Below are 17,849 nucleotides of genomic sequence, written 5' to 3' on the forward strand. Positions count from 1 at the left end.
CCGGGAGCAGGGCCGGGGCGGGAGGGCCAGATGGGGGGATGCAGCCCAGGCCCAGCAGCTCTGGCGGCAGGGCCAGTGGGGGGGGGACACCAGGCTGGGCCCTGGCAGAGACAGACTGCCGTCCCTCAGCTAAGGGGTGAGCTGGTCCATGCATGTCAGACCTTTTTACCGTGTCCTGTGTGTCTCAAGTTTTTAAAAAATGTCATTTCCATTCTCTTTACTTTAGTTGGGATATTTTCTTTTTTGTGTGTGTGAGACAGAGTCTCACTCTGTTGCCCAGGCTAGAGTGCTGTGGCGTTAGCCTAGCTCACAGCAGCCTCAAACTCTCCTGGGCTCAGGAGATCCTTCTGCCTCAGCCTCCCGAGTAGCTGGGACTACATGCATGAGCCACCATGCCCGGCTAATTTTTTCTATATATTTTCAGTTGGCCAATTAATTTCTCTCTATTTTTAGTAGAGATGGGGTCTTGCTCTTGCTCAGGCTGGTTTTGAACTTCTGACCTTGAGTGATCCGCCCACCTCGGCCTCCCACAGTGCTGGGATTATAGGTGTGAGCCACCGCGCCTGGCCGGGATATTTTCTATTGACCTGAAATCAGTTCCCTTACCCCTTTTCTGTGTCTCGTATGCCATGAATCTCATTTACTGAGTTTTATAATAACTTTCTGTAATTATATTTTTCTATAAGGTCTAGAATTTCCATTTTATTAACATTTTTTTAATGGATTCAAATTCCCTGGAGAATTCCCCATCTTTCACTCATGTTATCCATGTTCCCCACTCTTTTCTTGGAAATGTTAGTTGTAAAGTCCTTGCTGCTAACGTCAATATCTGCATCGTCCAAGTCACCCGTAACTGTTTCTATCGCCTTGTTTTCTCTTAATTTTCCATCCTATATCCTGTCCCTTCTCATGCTTAGTCATTTTTTTTTATTATATGCTGTGTACTTTGTGTAGAATTGTAGTGGCTCTACATTGTTCTTTGCAAGGCAGTGGGAAGGGTGCTGGGCTTTTCACCCAGCTCTGAAATCTGGCAAATATCTCAAAGGGAAAACTGGCCACGTGTTTACAGCCCCTCAAGTCTCCAGGTTTGTCTCTTCAGCCCTGGGAGGCCACTAGGCGTCTGGCCTCTGGCCTCTGCCGGTCACCAGCAGTGCCCTCAGGGAACAGGCAGAAAGTCGGTTCTCTCCCCTCCAGAGTCTCGGCCCTTCCCGGTCCTTGTCAGCACTTTTCTGATCGCTTGAGAAAACTCGCTGTTCTCAGCGGGGTGCCGCAAGCCACTTTGTCCTGGGCTGAGTGGTGGAGATCTGTCCAGAATGAGAAAGATCAGCCAGGGAAGGTGTTCGGTGGGTCAGGTCATGGTCAGAGGCGTGGGTGCCCAGTGAGGCTCGACTGCGCCGGCACCGGGGACCGCGTGGGGGTGCTCGTGTGCAGCAGTGTCATGGGAGGCAGTGCTGGCCCCAGGGTGCTGGCGGCCTTTGGGCCCAGGCGTGCAGGCCACTGCAGGGGGTCAGTCGGGAGGTTGGCAGAGGGGCCAGAGGGGAAAGGTCAGTGTGAGAGGCTGCACAGGGGTGGAGTAGAAGGCTGTCGTGCAGAGATGCGGGGAGAGGGTGGGCGTGGTGAGGCTGACCCAGGGACAGCTGAGGGTTTGGTGGTGGCGGTACAGGGTTGGGGCTTGGGCAGGGGGCGTTTGGGGAGTGGAGCTGGGCTGGGTGGCTCGCAAGGAGGCCTGAGAGGCTGGGCTGGGGGATGGATTTGGAAAGGTCCTGGTGGAGTGTGAGGAGAAGAGGGCGGGGCTGGGCTGGGGGACAGGCAGGGGAAGAGGACAGGGAGTAGGAGGGACAGGGAGAGGAGGACAACTAGATGTCAGGTAGGAGAGTGCTTTTGTATAGCAGCTGGTTGCTTGGGATTGAGTTGGGAGAACATGGTCTGCAGGTTTGGATGCCTTGGGAAGCCTTGGAGGGTAAGGGGTGCCAAGATGTGGCTTGCGGGTCCCAGGTGCCTTAGGGGACAGCATGAGAGAGAAGAAAGCAAAGTGGGCATTGCACCAAATGAACCTCAGCAACATTAGGAACCAACCATCTCATGAGCTCGGGATGGAGGGAAGCACGAAGCGGCTCAGCTTGCAATTTCCCTTCCCAAGGGAAGGGCTGAGCCCAGGCCCTGGGAGAGGGACCCTGGCCACATCTCCCAGACCCTCTGGTTTTGGGATCAGTTGCCAAAGGCCCCTGAAATGCAGGTGACCTTTAAATTGGGCCTCGAGGGGAATTCTAATTCCTTCCAGAGCTTCCCAGCAGAAGGGAAGGGTGTCCCGGGGGCCTGTCCTGTCCAGGCCGTGAGGACAGCATGGGGAGGCAGCTGGTGGCTGCGAGGTTGGAGGGACGGGAGGGACGGGAGGGCAGTGAGCATGGCTGTGACACGAGGAGCCGGGGTGCTGTTCTGAGGGTTCTGGGCAGCCAGTGATGGGTTTTAAGCAGTGGCGAGTCTTGGCGTCGTGGCGTTTAGAGAGACCATGTGGGGAGGGGCAGGCCTGGACCACTGGGGCTGTTGCAGGTGTCCTGGGCATATGATGAGAGTGGAGGAGGAGGAGGAGTTGAGATGGAGGGTGAAGGACAAACCACTGGGACGTGGGGGCAGCTCAGGGGTGGGGTGGGGGGCTGGGGCTCAGCGGGCAGCATGTGGGGGGGGGACGAGTGGGGGCAGAGCCCTCTGAGGGGCAGCTGTGCACAGCCGGCCCAGCCATAGGAGGGGCTAAGGGGTGGGCATCTACCCTAAAGAGGAGCTGGCGCTGGCCTTGAGGTGCTCAGCTGAGTTTGCGCTTCACAATCTATCCCCTGGAGGGCGATGAGACTTTAAAACTCTAAACTACTCCAGGGGCCATCCTGGGGCTGGGGGTCTCCCCAGGCCTGGAGAGGGTGTCCAGACCCAGAGGCTGGCCTGGCCCCCTGGGGCAGGTGTGTCTGTGTGTGTTTGTGTGTGTGGCAGGGAGGGGGCTCCTAACCTGGGTGAGGACCCAGACCGCCCTCAGCAGCCTTGAATTGCCTTCTAGAACATTCCTGAAGGCTTTCCCACTGATGGGGGAGACGCAAGAGCGTGAGCGGGTCCTTACCCACTTCTCCCGCCGGTACTGCCAATGCAACCCTGATGACAGCACCTCGGAAGGTATGGCCACCTGCCCCCCTGCGCCCCACCCTCCCGGCCCCTCCCAGCCAAACCCTGGCTTCCTCCCAGCCCTGGTCCACCTGGCACTTCTGTCCTGCCACCAGGCCCAGAAGGTTTGTCCTCTCTGGTATATATAGTAAGTGCCCAATAAATGTTAATTGAATAAGCTACAGCACATGGGATGAGGTCTGCCTGCAGAGCAAGAGAGCTCTGAGTCCCAGGAACTGGGGGTCTTGGCCCATTATTGGGGAGACATAGGCCAATGCAGGGACGTGGCCTGGGACCCAGAGCCACTCCTGGGTCTGAGGTTCAAGGTGAGCTTGGCCACAGGAGGCAGAGGTCCGGGCTGGAGCAGGCCCAGGGTGGCCAGGTTCCCTCTGAGGGAGGGGTGGCCCTGGCTGGGACAGGCAGTGGCTCTGGTGCTGCAGTGGGGGTGGGCAGGCAGCATCACGCAGGCCCTGGGCCCTGAGGTGTGTTTGGCAGGTGGCCAGCCTCTTCCTGTCCCCGAGGCCTCCAGGCTGGCTCTAGCTGGAGACGGATGGGGGCTGAGGGCGGGAAGAGAGGGGTCCTCATGCTGAGCTCGCCCCTGTCTCTGATTTAGATGGCATCCACACGCTCACCTGCGCCCTGATGCTGCTCAACACAGACCTGCACGGACACGTGAGTGGGGGAGGCGGGGGAGGGCGTCCTCTCGCTCAGCCCCCGGGTGGGCCTCGGCGCCCCGGTCCAGCCCCCTCCCTGACACCTCTCCATCAGGGGCAGGGCTTCAGGTGCCAGGCCTGGGAGCCGGGCAGCTTGGCTTCCGGATTTGGCCCTGCCCTGGTTTCCTCCCCGTGAGACCTGCCTGAGTCCCCGCCCCTAGGCAGGGCCGTGAGAACAGTTGAGGCACACAGGAGTGCAGATGAGCGGAACGAGATGCGCACCCCTAGTTCAGGCCGTGCTACACGTGGATTTGTGTCTAAAAGATCATGGGCCCTTCCCTGCTGCCCCCTGGGTGCAGGGTGCTGGGACACCATGCCCCGGGCAGCCCCGCGTCCCACCGGCCAGAAGGGAAGTGACTGGCGTGAGTGCCTGGGGCTGCGAGGCGGGGGTGGTCCTGGCCCTGGGCTGTCTTGGTGCTTCTCGCGGCTCAGTAACCCCTTCTTCTTTCCTCTGTCTGCTCCGGGACCCCGCTCTGGGCTCTCCTGCCCTCCTGCAGGTGGTAAGTGTAGCTAGCGGTGTGCATGCCCTGCGCCTCGACCACCGGTCACCACGTCACCTTCGGTGTCCCCATCACACCATCTGGCCCCACTCAATCACTTCCCTGTCATTGCTCACCCAGCGTGGCCCGATCCCCCACTTCGGGGATATTTCAGTGACCCATGGGGACAGTAGGCCAGCGTGTCTGGTGCCGGAGTTAACCAGGAGAGCCCAGGGGACGTGAGGTGCAGAAAGAGCGGGGAGTGACCTTCCGCCCCAGGGGCATTTCAGGTCCTGCTCTTGCCTCTACGTGGTAGCTGTGTGACCCTGGGCAAGTCACTGGCCCTCTCTGAGTCTCAGGTTCTGTGTCTGTGAGGGAGGATAATGGTTTTCCCCGCAGTGTCACGCTCAGGACTGAGAGAGGTAACCCACACAAAGCCGAGTGTCTGGGTCTGGCGCCTGGGAAGGGTTTTGTCATGAGTAATATGTTACAGGAGAACAACAACGGTGTTCATTGTTCGCGTTAGAGTTTAGACGGCCCCTGGAGGAGGGGCCGCGGGCCGGCCCTGCTGGCCGCCTGGCGGGCCGGTGTGTACTCCAGACGGGGGTTAGGGCTGGTGCGGATGCTGGTGACGGTGGTCGGCGGGTGAGCCCGGGATGCGCTGGAAGGGGAGGATGGCAGGGAATGGCAACTGTCAGCCAGGAGAAGACGGCAGCTTGGGTTAGAACTGGAGACGGAGTCAAGGGGAGAAATTCCAGAGGCGTTTTGGCCTCCGTCTGCAGCACGTTTGTAGACTGGACGTTGGGCAAAGGAGGGAACCATCAAGATGAAGCAGACAGAGAGGAGAGGGGCAGCCAGGAGAGGTCATTCCAGGGGAGGCCAAGGTGAGTTGCTTTCTAGGAAAGGCTTAATTTCCTTGCAACCTTGGGCTGCTTGAAGAGCAGCCGCAGGGGTGGCTGGCCAGGCGGTTTGGGGTGAGTGGTGGAGGATGGGGGACAGACCAGAATTTTTGGTGTGACCCTGGGAGATCTGCCCGCTCTCACGCAAGGACCTTCAGGGAATGCATGAAGTGTAGTTAAGGTTAAGCCTTGATTTGCAATAGTGCCAAGGGTTTCCCTACCTACAGGACGTTTGCCCAGCCCCTCCCACCCCCTGAGGGATGACACCTGCTTTCTTTCTGCCTGACCTGCCTCATCCTGCTTCTGGGTGAGCCTTAAAGACAGGTCAGCGCTGCTCTGACCCCAGGCCTACAGAGAGGTCAGGCCAGACCGTGGGAAAAGGCCTGGCTTCTGTGGGGTCAAAGGCAGTGACGAAGTTTCACTACCTGGATGGTGGCCTGAGCAGTACCCAGCCCCATCCAGCCTCTGCTTTGGGCAAGGACATGGGCTTAGGGAGAGGGTCACCCTGGCCTGAGAGGGGGCCGTCGTCAGACCGGCTGTGCCGTGTTTCTGCTGGGAGGCAGAGGCTGAGGGGAGAGGCCTGAGGTCCCCAGGCAGGCTGGGAGGCTCCCATGATCCAAATGGGGGTGGGAGAGAGGGAAGAACTGGAGACTTGGAGCTCCCAAATCCCGTACCTCCCTTGGAATTTGAAATAATCTTGGTACATGTCTTTTTGCCTGGCTGTCATCATCATCATCATCATCATCATCATCATCATTATTTTTTAAAGCAGCTAAGTTACCCAGTATGATCTCACTTCTCTGCCATTTGTTGAGTCTTGCTTTTTGGCCTAGAGAGAGATCAATTTTAGTAAATGTTTCAAGTGGACTTGAAAAGAAAGTGTATTCTGCAGTGTTGGCCATAATGTTCTATATGTGCAAATAAGGTGCCCAAACGTGTTGTAAAAATCTTGTATATCCCTACTGATCTATTTTATTGTTGTAAAATACACATAACATAAGATATATTCCACTTGGCCATGGTGTATAATCCCTTTAATATGCTGCTGGATTCAGTTTGCTAGTGTTTTATTGAGGATTTGGGTATCTGTACTCATAAGCAATATTGACCTGTAGTTTTCTTTGTCTGATGTTGGTATCAGGAAAATGTTGCCCTTGTAGAATGAGTTAGGAAGTGTTCCCTTCCCTTCAATTTTTGGGAAGAGTTTGAAAAAGATTGGTGTTAATTTTTCTTTAAATGCTCAGAAAAATTCACCAGTGAAGCTATCTGGTCCTTGGTTTTTCTTTGTCATGAGGCTTTTGATTATTGATTCAAACTCTTTACTTGTTATAGGTCTAGTCAGACTTTCTGTTTCTTCTTGAGCCAGTTTTGGTAGTTGGTGTGTTTCTAAGAATTTGTCAATTTCATCTAGGTTATCCAATTTTTGGCACAGTATTCTGGCTGGTATTTTGTCTGCTTGTTCTTCCTGTTACTAAGACAGAGTGTTAAAATCTCTAATCAACACTGTGACTATGTCTTCTTTGGTTCTGTTGGTTTTTTATTTTGTATATTTTGAAGTTATACTACTAGGTGTATACAGGTTTAGGATGAATATATTTTCTGGTGAATCTATCCTTTTATCATTATGAAAATATTCCTCTTTAGTTCTAATAATGCTTCTTGCCTTTAAATCTATTTTGTCAGTTATTACTGTAGCTATGCTAATGCTGGAGTTTTTTTGTTAGTGTTTACGTGGTATATCCTTTTCTGTCTTTTTGCTTCCAAGATTTCTGTGCCTTTAAATTTAAGGTATATCTTTTGTAACATCTACTTAAAAAAAATCAAGTCTCATAGTTGTCTTTTAATTTGAACATTTAATGAAATATGCTGTATTTGAGTTGAAGTATACCAGGTTATTATTTGTTTTTTCTTTGACTCATCTGTTCTATGTTCCTTTCTTCTCCTTTTCTGCCTACTTTTGGATTAAGTATTTTTTAGAATTCCATTTCCTCCCTCTGTGAGCTCGTTAGTTGTGCATTCTTTCAGAATTCTTTTGTGGTTTGGAGCATGCATCCCTGACTTTTTAAAGTATTAGTCCCACTTCCTGGGCAATGAAATCCTTCAAAACACCTTAATTCCATTTACTGCTCTCTTAACTTATGTGCTACTGTTATAGTGTTTTTGATTATTATATCTCTATGTGTTTTGTTTTGTTTTGTTTTGAGACAGGGTCTCACTTTGTTGCCCAGGCTAGAGTGGGTGCCGTGGCGTCAACCTAGCTCACAGCAACCTCAATCTCCTGGGCTCAAGCGATCCTCCTGCCTCAGCCTCCCAAGTAGCTGGGACTACACATGCCCGGCTAATTTTTTGTATATATATTTTTAGTTGGTCAATTAGTTTCTTTCTATTTATAGTAGAGACGGGCTCTTGCTCTTGCTCAGGCTGGTTTCGAACTCCTGACCTCAAGCAATCTGCCTGCCACGGCCTTCCAGTATATCTCTATGTGTTTTATTCCCCAGAAAACTTTATTGTTGCTCCACATAATCAATATTCATTTGGAGTTACCTGTTCTTTCTGTGCTTTTCATCCCTTTCTGCTTCTCCATGCTTCTTCCATCTGGGACCATTTTCCCTTTCTCTGTTCCTTTCTTAATTTCAGCTTTTTTGTTGAAGTGTAACTGGGTGTTTCCCAGGACCTCTTGTCCTTGGTGGGCCCTGAACTCCAATTTTTGTCCTCCTGTCCTACGAGACAGCTCGGTTGCGCATCCTTTTGGCCACTGCTGTGAATCAGCAAGGGCTTCCCGGGGGGAAGGTGCCCCTCGCCGGTCACCTTTCCACACTTCCCTCCCTTGCAGGGTCTTCACTGCTTTTGCACTTCCTCCAGTGAGGAAACATCACACAGGTGCTTTATGAATATTTTGACCGGCAGTTGTTTCTTCTGGGAAGGTTCACCCATGACAGGGTAGCCGGATATTGCTAAGATTAGAAATCTTGCCTGGTGATTTTTTGATTTTGCCCTCCTAACTGGTGGCTGGGGGATGTTCAGCAATGTACTTATACACGCACACACAGATGTACATGCAAAACGATGCACATACAGAATGCGTTTATATCAAGGCACACATAGGACCTTTTCTCTTTGGAAACGGCATTGAAAATTCTTGCTTATAAAGCCTCACTTATATCATTGTTTTCTGAATTATTTCTGTGGTGTGTGAATGTCCCTCATCATGTTAATAGGTCGTCTTTGCTAAAATGGTGCCAAGGTCAACAAATTTGGGGAACTGTACATGGAATCCTCTCTTTGGGCACCAGCAACACACACAAGCATGTGAAAGACTGAAACATGTAAATACACTTCTTTGATTATGAAATCATTCTTTGAGAAAATACGTATTTCCGTCTCATGGGATACCAGGGTTACTGCCTTCTAGCAAACCCGATCGGCAATACCCTAGCGCGGCGAGTGTCTGGTGTTCGAGGGTCTCCATCCTCACAGAGGTGAAGTGCCACCCGGGTGTCCTCACATGGGTGCACTCCAAGGACAGTCTGGAGGTGTGACTGTCAGCTGTTGGTTTGGAGGGTTTGAGCCCCCTGCTACTCAGTGATTGGAAAAGGAAGGCACAATGTGGGCACACAGCCATTTCCAGCCTGTTTGTGACTCCAGGGGTGAAACGACTGCTCGGGGTGTCCCAGCCCAGCTCAGCATGGGGTACCCATGGGTGTTGGTGGAAAGTGATTTTTGACTCTCATAAGACCAAATTCTCCCTCACCCCGCCTACTTCTTGGAAGTCTCGCTGCCCCCTGTGCAGGTGAGGGGGAGGCGGTCGTGGCGGAACACACAGACGCCACGAGGCCCGGGTTCAAGTCCTGTGCCGGGAGGCCTGGGGAGAGTGAACCGTGGAGCAGCGGGTGAGAGCATGGGGCCTGGCGCCAGACACACTGGCCCTTAAGGCCACTTCCTCGCTGTGTGGTCCTGGACACGTCACTTCATCATCCTGCACCTCAGTTTCCTCATCTGTCAAATGGGGATAATAACAACACCTTCTCCGTGTGGCGAGGAAGAAATAAGATAACGAATGGAAAGTGCAGCACCTGGAACACAGTAGGCACCTGGCAAACGTCAACTACTCCAATACTTCGCCCAGCCCTGATCCTTGCCCTGGGTTTGAGGACAGCCCTGACCTCTCAGGGTGCTTGAGAATCAGACAGAATCTTGGATGTGCAAAAGAGCTTTGCAAACTCTCGGAGACAAAGGGAAATTCAAGCGACTCTATTTTCTTTGCAGTTCTTGATGCTGCCTCATCCCTTCTGGCGGGCAGGGCAGGGCAGGGCAGGGCAGGGTGCGGGCCGCGCCGGCCTTCTCCCCGCGCCGGCTCAGGCAGCGCCGTCTCTCCCTTACAGAACATCGGCAAGAAGATGTCCTGCCAGCAATTCATTGCCAACTTGGACCAGTTGAATGACGGCCAAGACTTTGCCAAAGACCTGCTGAAGGTATTACCTGCTAAGGGTCCCCATGCCCCTGGCTGTGCCCTGGGTGGGTGTGGAGGAGAGAGTCTCTGTCCCACTAAACCCTGGCATTCCAGGATTTTAATACTGGGAGCAGGGCCACCATGCCTTTGGGACCAAGGTGGAGACCATCTAGCTCAACACTTGACTGTTCTGTGTTCCCCAAGTTAGACAGAGGGATGTGCTTCGTGAGGTTTGGTTTTAGTGCTCCATTGTCATTGCTGTTGTCACAGTATGACCGACATTGCCACCAACTGTCACAGCTCCACCCACCACCACCACAGCCCTCACCGTCACCACACCATCATTACCATCACTACAAGGAAAGGCTACCCAGTTCTCCAGCATTGCTAGGAATTGAGGGGATCCAGTTTTCTTTTGAGGTTGAAGCCCAGGGTGGAACTGTGGTCTTCCCAGCTGGGTCAGTTCTCCACTTAGGAGGAAGAGGAGCAGGGTTTTTTGGGGCGGTGGGGTGGGTAGGTGATGAGTTCATTTTCAGACGGTGGGTTTGAAGAGCCTGGTGATACCAGGGGGGTAGTTGAATAGTGAATTTGGAGGTAAAAAAATAGAACATTGTCTCCGTCACTCTTCCTACCATAATTATCTTCTTCTTCACCATCAGGAAGCACTTGTTAAGAACATATTTGTATGTGAGATCAAACAATTCTACTCACCTATCCACTTCTCCCTATCTACTTAGCCACTCATCTACCCACTTCTCCATTCAGCCATTCACCCTCCCACACAGCCACTCAGTCATTCACCTATACACATGCCTGCCCATTCACCCCAAACACTCCCCACACCCCCCTATCCACTCACCCATCCCCCTACCCATCCATTTCCCCACCCATCCACCTACCTATCCACCAACCCATCTACCCACCTATCCACCGACCCATCTACCCACCTATCCACCAACCCATCCACCCACTCATCCTCAAATCTGTCCACATAATCACTGACCCAATCATCTACCCAGTCACCCTCCCATTCATCCATTCACCCATACCCTCACCCATATACCCCCCACCCATGCAAAACTCCCTCATCCATTTGCTATCTACCCATCCATCCCCTATTCATTCACCCATCCACCTGCCTATTTTTCCACTCATGAATCTATCCCTCCTCATCCACTTCCCCATCCATCCATCCATCCATCCATCCATCCATCCATCCATCCTGTTGAGCACTTACTGTATGCTGAGTTTTGGATTACGCATTTGAGATTCAGTGATGAACAGATAGACAACTCCCAACCTTATGAAGCTTACAGTCTCTCCAGGAAGACAGACATTAAATGATCACATAAACAGGTACCACCCATCCTTGCATCCACCCACCCACTCACTTATCCATCCAACAAACAGGTCTGAATCCAACACCCACTCTGCCCCATTGGCTGAACAGGGGCTCCCTCACTGTACCCACATTGCTGGAGGTCGATGGGTTTTTTTGACTCTTCACCTAAACTACCCTCTCTCTCTTTCCCCTTTCCTCCTCTCCCAGACCCTTTACAACTCCATCAAGAATGAAAAGCTGGAATGGGCCATGTGAGTAGTGCCCACGGGCACAGGCATGGGGAGCCTGCATCACTGGGCAGGGGCGCAGGTTGGCTACTCTGACCACTCTCCATGGTGCTGATCTCTCCCAGCCCAATGCCCTGACAACCTTGTCCAGCGGACCAGCATGCAGTGCTGAGTTCCCCTTTGGGTTTGATAAAAAAGTGTGCAGTGTTCACAGTGCTATGGAATAGATGAAGTGCGATTGTAGTTTCATGATGTCCACAACTGGTTTTCTGTACTGAGGATACTGCCACAGTTCCCAGTGATAACAGCTCTTTCCCTTTTGGGAGGTAGGCAGGCAGGAGGCACAGGTCCCCTATAACCTCAGGAATATGACTGTCTTTAGCTGGCGACTGCTTTCAGCAGTGCGTATGGGTCCTAACTTCTTCCCCTGCAGAGGCAGTGAGACCTGGAGGTGCCCAGATGTCTGGAGAGAGGGGTGGTGACCTTGCTGGTTGGGGAGATTGTGAGAGGCTCTTGGGGGAGCCCCTGTCTGCTGTGCTCTCAGGGCAGCCTGTGCCTTCAGGTCCACGCAGAGGTCCCAGGCAGGCAGTGGCAGGAACCCAACCCCCTGGGAAGAGCTGGCTCTCTCTGCCAGGGCTCCCATGGGGGGCCCGATCTTTAGGGGTCCCGCCTACTGGCCTGCCCTTGCCAGCATGTTGGAGGGGTTTGTCCAGCAGCTTCAGTCTGGCCACAGGCTAGTGCTCCGGGGCTGGGCTGTCAGGGTTGGAGAGAGGAGGAGGAACACTGGGAACAGGACCTAGAGCTAACTCTCCACTGGCACGTGGAGGCCAAAAATCACAGATTAGAAGTCAGGGGTCAGAACTGAACCGAGGGGAGGGGTCAGAGATCTGGATCTGGGATCGAAACCTCCTCATCTCTCCCTCCTGCAGCTGCTCCTGGCCCCCAGGGGGGTGGTTGGTGGGGAAAGGCCATGCCCATGGGGGTCCGAGGCCTCTCTGGAGGTGGCGCTGAGATCTAGTACCTTCCTAGTGATGAGGACGAGCTGAGGAAATCCCTGTCTGAGCTGGTGGATGACAAGTTTGGGACAGGCATGAAGAAGGTGACACGTATCCTGGATGGTGGCAACCCCTTCCTGGATGTCCCGCAGGCTCTCAGTGCCACCACCTACAAGCATGGCGTGCTGACCCGGAAGACTCACGCCGACATGGATGGCAAGAGGAGTGGGTGTCAGGCGGGGAGGGGTGTGGGGAGGGATGCTGGCACAGAGGGGCCTGTCCCATGGCCACTCCTTTGGGGATGCACGGGTGGGGGGAGGCGGGGTAGGAGATATCGGGTGTGTGGTTGCGGCCACACTACCCGTGCCACCCTCCCTAGCGCCCCGTGGGAGGCGTGGCTGGAAGAAATTCTACGCGGTGCTCAAAGGGACCATCCTGTACCTGCAGAAGGTGAGAGGCCCAGAGGCCTTACCCAGAGTGGGCGGCTCGGTCCCACCCAGCCCCTGCCTTGTGGTACCCAGAGGGTCCTGGGCGGGACCGGGGCTCGGGCTCCAGCCTTCCTGACTCGGGCTCACTCAGGGCTTCAGAGGTTTAGGGAGGGGTCTCTGAAATGCCCGTGGCTCAGGGGCTACCCAGGTGTAAGGCCAGTTCAGGCCTCTGGGACAACCCGGGGTACAGGGGAGGGTTGCCCAGAGTGATTCTTCTTGGGGTGGTCGAGGCATCCTGGCAGTGGGAACTGGGGAGGGAGGAGGGCTGTGGAGGGAGGAGCGGTGGGGGGCGGAGAGAGGGGGTCAGTGTGCCAGAGCCGTCACGGAGGCTCACCCCGCCCCTGTCCAGGATGAGTACAGGCCGGACAAAGCTCTGTCAGAGGGCGACTTGAAGAACGCCATTCGCGTGCACCATGCCCTGGCCACCCGGGCCTCCGACTACAGCAAGAAATCCAACGTGCTCAAGCTGAAGACGGCCGACTGGAGGGTCTTCCTCTTCCAGGCACCGTGAGTGGCCCGGGCGGCAGTGCTCCCCGACGTCCCATGCACAGCCCTCAGGGCCAGCATGTGCACTTGACACAGAACAACAGCTGGGGCCCCCAGCAGTAGTGCGCACAGTGTGGTCCCCTCAGCGTCACCAGGGAACTGGGCAGCAGTGCGATGTCTCTGGCCCCGCCTTAGGCCCACTGAATCAGGAAGTCTGGGGACGGGCCCAGCAGCTGTGACAGGAGCCCTGCAGAGGATGCCGAGGCGTGCGAGTCCCGGGGCCGGGCAGATGCGCCTTCAGGAATCACCCTTGGCTTTAAGCGTGGGGGATGGGTGGGAAAGGCGCGCCCGCGGTTGACCTGTACGGCCTTCCTCCCACTGCCCGCCCCTTCTGTGACTGGAGACTGGGCTTTCCTGTGTCAGGTGAGCTCGGGGAGGGAGGCCAGCAGGTGAGCCTTGGTGGCCTGTGCTGGGCAGGCCGAGGGCGGGCAGGTGGGCTGTGGGGACACCGCCGGCTGCCACTGCCCCTGGTGCTGCCTGGCCCCTGGCCACTGAGGCCCCTGGCCCTGGCCCTGGGCAGTTTTATTTTCACATGAAAACCCAGGTCGCCTGGGAGCCAGGAAGGGACACTCCCCGCGCGGCTCTGGCCAGGCCCACCCACCCTGCCACTCGCCCTCCCCTCCCTCCTTTGCCCACCTACCTAAAGGCGTCCCTGCCTTCTCTGGGCCAGGCCCAAGGCGGGGTGCTGGGTGCTGGGTGGGGGGACAGGGAGCCCTCTTGTGAGGAGCCAGCACTCTCTCCCTTTCCCTCCTGTCCCCAGGAGCAAGGAAGAAATGCTGTCCTGGATCCTTAGGATCAACCTGGTGGCGGCCATCTTCTCGGCCCCGGCCTTCCCGGCTGCGGTCAGCTCCATGAAGAAGTTCTGCCGGCCCCTGCTGCCCTCCTGCACCACCCGCCTCTGCCAGGTACGGGCCTGCCTGGACCATGCTGCCACCTCCCCAGGCTGCCCCCCAGGCCCCATTCCACAGCCACCCCAGCCCAGTTGCTAGGGCACCCGGTCCTGGGCGGGGACAGCCATTCCCCCGCCCCACGCACAGGTGGGAGGACCGAGGCCGCACACAGCGCCTGCCACTCCGCAGTCTGGCAGGCTCTGGCGCTCGGCCTGGGCTGCTCCTCTGCCAAGGCAGTGAGTGTGTCCCCGCGGACGTGACCCTGCGTCTGTGGTGTCGTGTGCATCTGGGCACGGATGCCAGAGAATGTGTGTCATCGGGAGCTGGGGACAAATGGCACGTGACTGACTGTTCATCTGCTGCTTAAATGTTTTATTTGTAATCCTAAAAAAGTCCAAGTCATCAATACTCCAGGTTTTTTGGGGGGGTTTGGAGAGGAAAAGATACATGGTGGGCCTGAACTTGAGAGGTCAAGGGCACGGGACACTGCAAACTCCCCGTCTTCGTCACCTGCCGGCCCTTTGCCCACTGGGCCCTCGTGGCTTCCACTTCTGCCCAGAGCCACTGTGGGTGTGCACACAATACACACACGCTTTGTACACGCACACACGTGGTGCCTTCACACACGCACACAGCACAGAGGGTGGGTGGGATGTATGCGCTTGTCCATCAGTGACAGTGTCTTGGCCTGTCTGGGTGTGGTTCTGGGTCTGGCCATGAACGTGAGGGAACGTGTGCGTGTGCGTGCGGGAGTTCACACGAGCCAGGGGTGTGAGTGGGCCGTTGCGTGTCTGTGTCAGGAGTGTCCACGTGCACAGACAAGTGTGAGGGTCTTGCATCTCCTGAGCCCGGTGGGGACGCCGAGGAGAGCTGATGCCATGCAGCAGGGGGAGCAGGAAGGGGGGAGGAGCGCCCCCTAGTGCTGTGCCCCCTTGCGTTTTGGTGACGCTGGCCAGGCCTTCGTTTCCCTTTGGTGGAGCAGCTCCCGGTGGCCGGATTAGACCCAGCCCTACCGCGTGGCGAGAGCAGGGCCTCACGGTGCCCGGGGCTTGTCTCTGCAGGAGGAGCAGCTGCGGTCCCATGAGAATAAGTTGAGGCAGGTGACTGCAGAGCTGGCCGAGCACAGGTGCCACCCAGTCGAGAGGGGCATCAAGTCCAAGGAGGCCGAGGAGTTCCGGCTGAAGGAGCACTATCTCACGTTCGAGGTGGGCCCTGGGGGTGGGCTGCGAAGCTGGCGGGAGGCCCAGAGAGCACGGGGCGGCGGGTGGTGGTGGTCCAGTGGCAGCACCTCCCGCGCACCGCCTCCCCCTCTGGCCCAGCCCCTCTAGATGCTTTCACAACCAGCTCCAGACTCCCAGGCCCTGTCCACATGGCTTCCCCTGTGTCTCAGCCCCCTCACACGTGCTGACCGGCGGCGGGGCACCTAGTCTGCGAGCTCTCCCTCCCCCCGCCCTGTCTCTCCCTGCCCAGGGTCCCACCCGTAGCACGTGGGGCTGGAAAAGCACCACCTTCCTGGGTGAGGGCTAGGGGAGGGAGGCAGGATCCAGTGGTCTATTTTGGACTGCCCTGCAGGTGGGGGCACAGACAGAAAGCCCAAGACCGAGCCAGTAAGGCCACCAGAGCGTGAGGGGCAGGATGTCACCAGTCCCAGTCTCTAGGTTTCCACAGTGACATCTTACTGTAGTGCAGGAAGACAGGAGAGTTCCCACGATAGATCTTGACCTTTTGTAGAACAGAAAGCGTTATAGTTTTTGGAAATCTTCTCAGATCCACTCTCTACAATGTAAAGATGGTAACGGCAAAGCTACAGCGGACTGATCTCTTGCCAGGCACCAGGCACGGTTCTCTGCGTTTCCCTTGTGTTTTGTTGTTTGAGATGAGGGACTCACTACATTGCTCAGGCTGGATTTGAACTCCTGGGCTCAAGCAATCTTCCTGCCTCAGCCTCCTAAATAGCTGGGACTACAGGCAACTGCCCTCATATTGATTGATTGGATTCTTATTTATTTGTTTTTGGTGACAGAGTCTCACTCTGTTGTCCTGGCTATTGTGCAGTGGTGTCATTATAGCTCACAGCAACCTCAGACTCCTGGGCTCAAGCAATCCTGCTGCCTCAGCCTCCTGAGTACCTGGGACTATAGGCACATGCCACCATGCCTGGCTAATTTTTCTATTTTTTGTAGCAATGGGGTCTCACTCTTGCTCAGATTGGTCTCGAACTCCTGAGCTCAAGGGATCCTCCCACCTTGGCCTCCCAGAGTGCTAGGATTACAGGTGTGAGCCACTGCGCCTGGCCCTGATTCTCATGGTAGCTCCATGAAATGGGTTCTGTTATTATGCCCACTTTACAGATAGATAAATGTGAGATAGTGCTCCTGTGTATCTCAGAGATGGGGAAACTGAGGCTCTGAGAGGTCAGAGCACTTGCCTGATGTGACACAGTTGAGAAGTGCAGGAGGAGAGATCCTAACCTAGGAGATAGCTTGTGCTCCAGTGCCCTGTCTTTCTCACTCCCACCTGGCTCTGTGTGGCTCAGGGAAGGGTCGTGCTCACGTGGCACAGCCGGGTGAGAACAGGGTCCCTTGACTCTTAGTCCCTGCTTCTTCCAGGATGCACAGCCGCCCCCAACCACGCCGAGGGCCTGAGGCTCAGAGGCCAAGCCCTCAGACACTGCACACCTTCCTCCTGAGTGTTCATACCAATTTATAACCCCTTCGATAGTTTATGCACGTACCCCCTTCACCATGCTCTCACCAACACTCGGTGTTGTCAAATGTTTTAATCTTTACTAATTTGATAGTTGTGACAATTGGTGTTTCATTATTGTTTTGATTTTGATCTAAAAAATTTTAATTTATGGTAAAACACATAAGATTTACCATCTTAACCATTTTTAAATGTATAGTTCAGTAGTGCTAAGTCTGTTCACACTGCTGTGCACCTAATCTCCAGAACTTTTTCATCTTCCCAAACTGAAACTCTGCACACATTAAACACCAGCTCCCCGACTCCCCTCCCCGCAGCCCCGCAGCCGACCTCCTACTGTCTGTCTCTGTGATTTTAACTCCTCTAGCTTTGCACGTAAGTGGCGTCACACAGAACTTGTCTTTTTGTGACTGGCTTATTTCATTAGTATAATGTCCTCAAGGTTCATACATGTAGCAGCATGTGTCAGAATTTCCTTCCTTTTTAAGGCTGAATAATGTTCCATTGTATGTGTACACCACATTTTGTTTATCAATTTATCCAGCAATGGACACTTGGGTTACTTCCAGCTTTTGGCTACTGTGCCTAATGCTGCTGTGCACACGGTATACAAATACTCCTTCCAGACCCTGCTTTCAATTCATGTGGCTGCATTCTCAGAAGTGGTATTGCTGGGTCATATGGGAAGTTTATTTTTAACTTTTTGAGAAACCATCCCTGTTTTCCATAGCAGTGGCAGCATTTAACATTTCCACCAGCGGTGCCCACGGGTTCCAGTTTCTCCATATCCTCACCAGCACTTATTTTCTGGTTTTTTTTTTTTTTTCTAGTAGCCATGCTAATGGGTGATATCTCATTGTGGTTTTGACTTGGATTTCCCTGATAATTAGTGATGTTGAGCATCTTTTCACGTACTTATTGGCTGTTCGTATGTCTTCTTTGGAGACATGTCTATGCAAGTCCTTTG

The 17,849-nt window shown here is 54.5% G+C and overlaps 1 protein-coding gene across 1 annotated transcript in view; it reads left to right on the forward strand.

Annotated features, from left to right (window-relative positions):
* PSD2 (pleckstrin and Sec7 domain containing 2) overlaps nt 1–17,849 on the forward strand; it is a 40,491-nt gene that overhangs the window by 20,110 nt on the left and 2,532 nt on the right. The window contains exons 6-14 of the mRNA XM_075996119.1: nt 3,047–3,159; nt 3,761–3,819; nt 9,621–9,710; nt 11,238–11,281; nt 12,287–12,477; nt 12,632–12,702; nt 13,090–13,247; nt 14,047–14,191; nt 15,238–15,381. Coding sequence (XP_075852234.1) covers nt 3,047–3,159; nt 3,761–3,819; nt 9,621–9,710; nt 11,238–11,281; nt 12,287–12,477; nt 12,632–12,702; nt 13,090–13,247; nt 14,047–14,191; nt 15,238–15,381 — 1,015 coding nt within the window. The remainder of the gene's footprint in view (nt 1–3,046; nt 3,160–3,760; nt 3,820–9,620; nt 9,711–11,237; nt 11,282–12,286; nt 12,478–12,631; nt 12,703–13,089; nt 13,248–14,046; nt 14,192–15,237; nt 15,382–17,849) is intronic.

Source organism: Microcebus murinus, chromosome 21 (assembly GCF_040939455.1).
Source record: "Microcebus murinus isolate Inina chromosome 21, M.murinus_Inina_mat1.0, whole genome shotgun sequence".
In the NCBI taxonomy this organism is placed as follows: Eukaryota; Metazoa; Chordata; class Mammalia; order Primates; family Cheirogaleidae; genus Microcebus; species Microcebus murinus.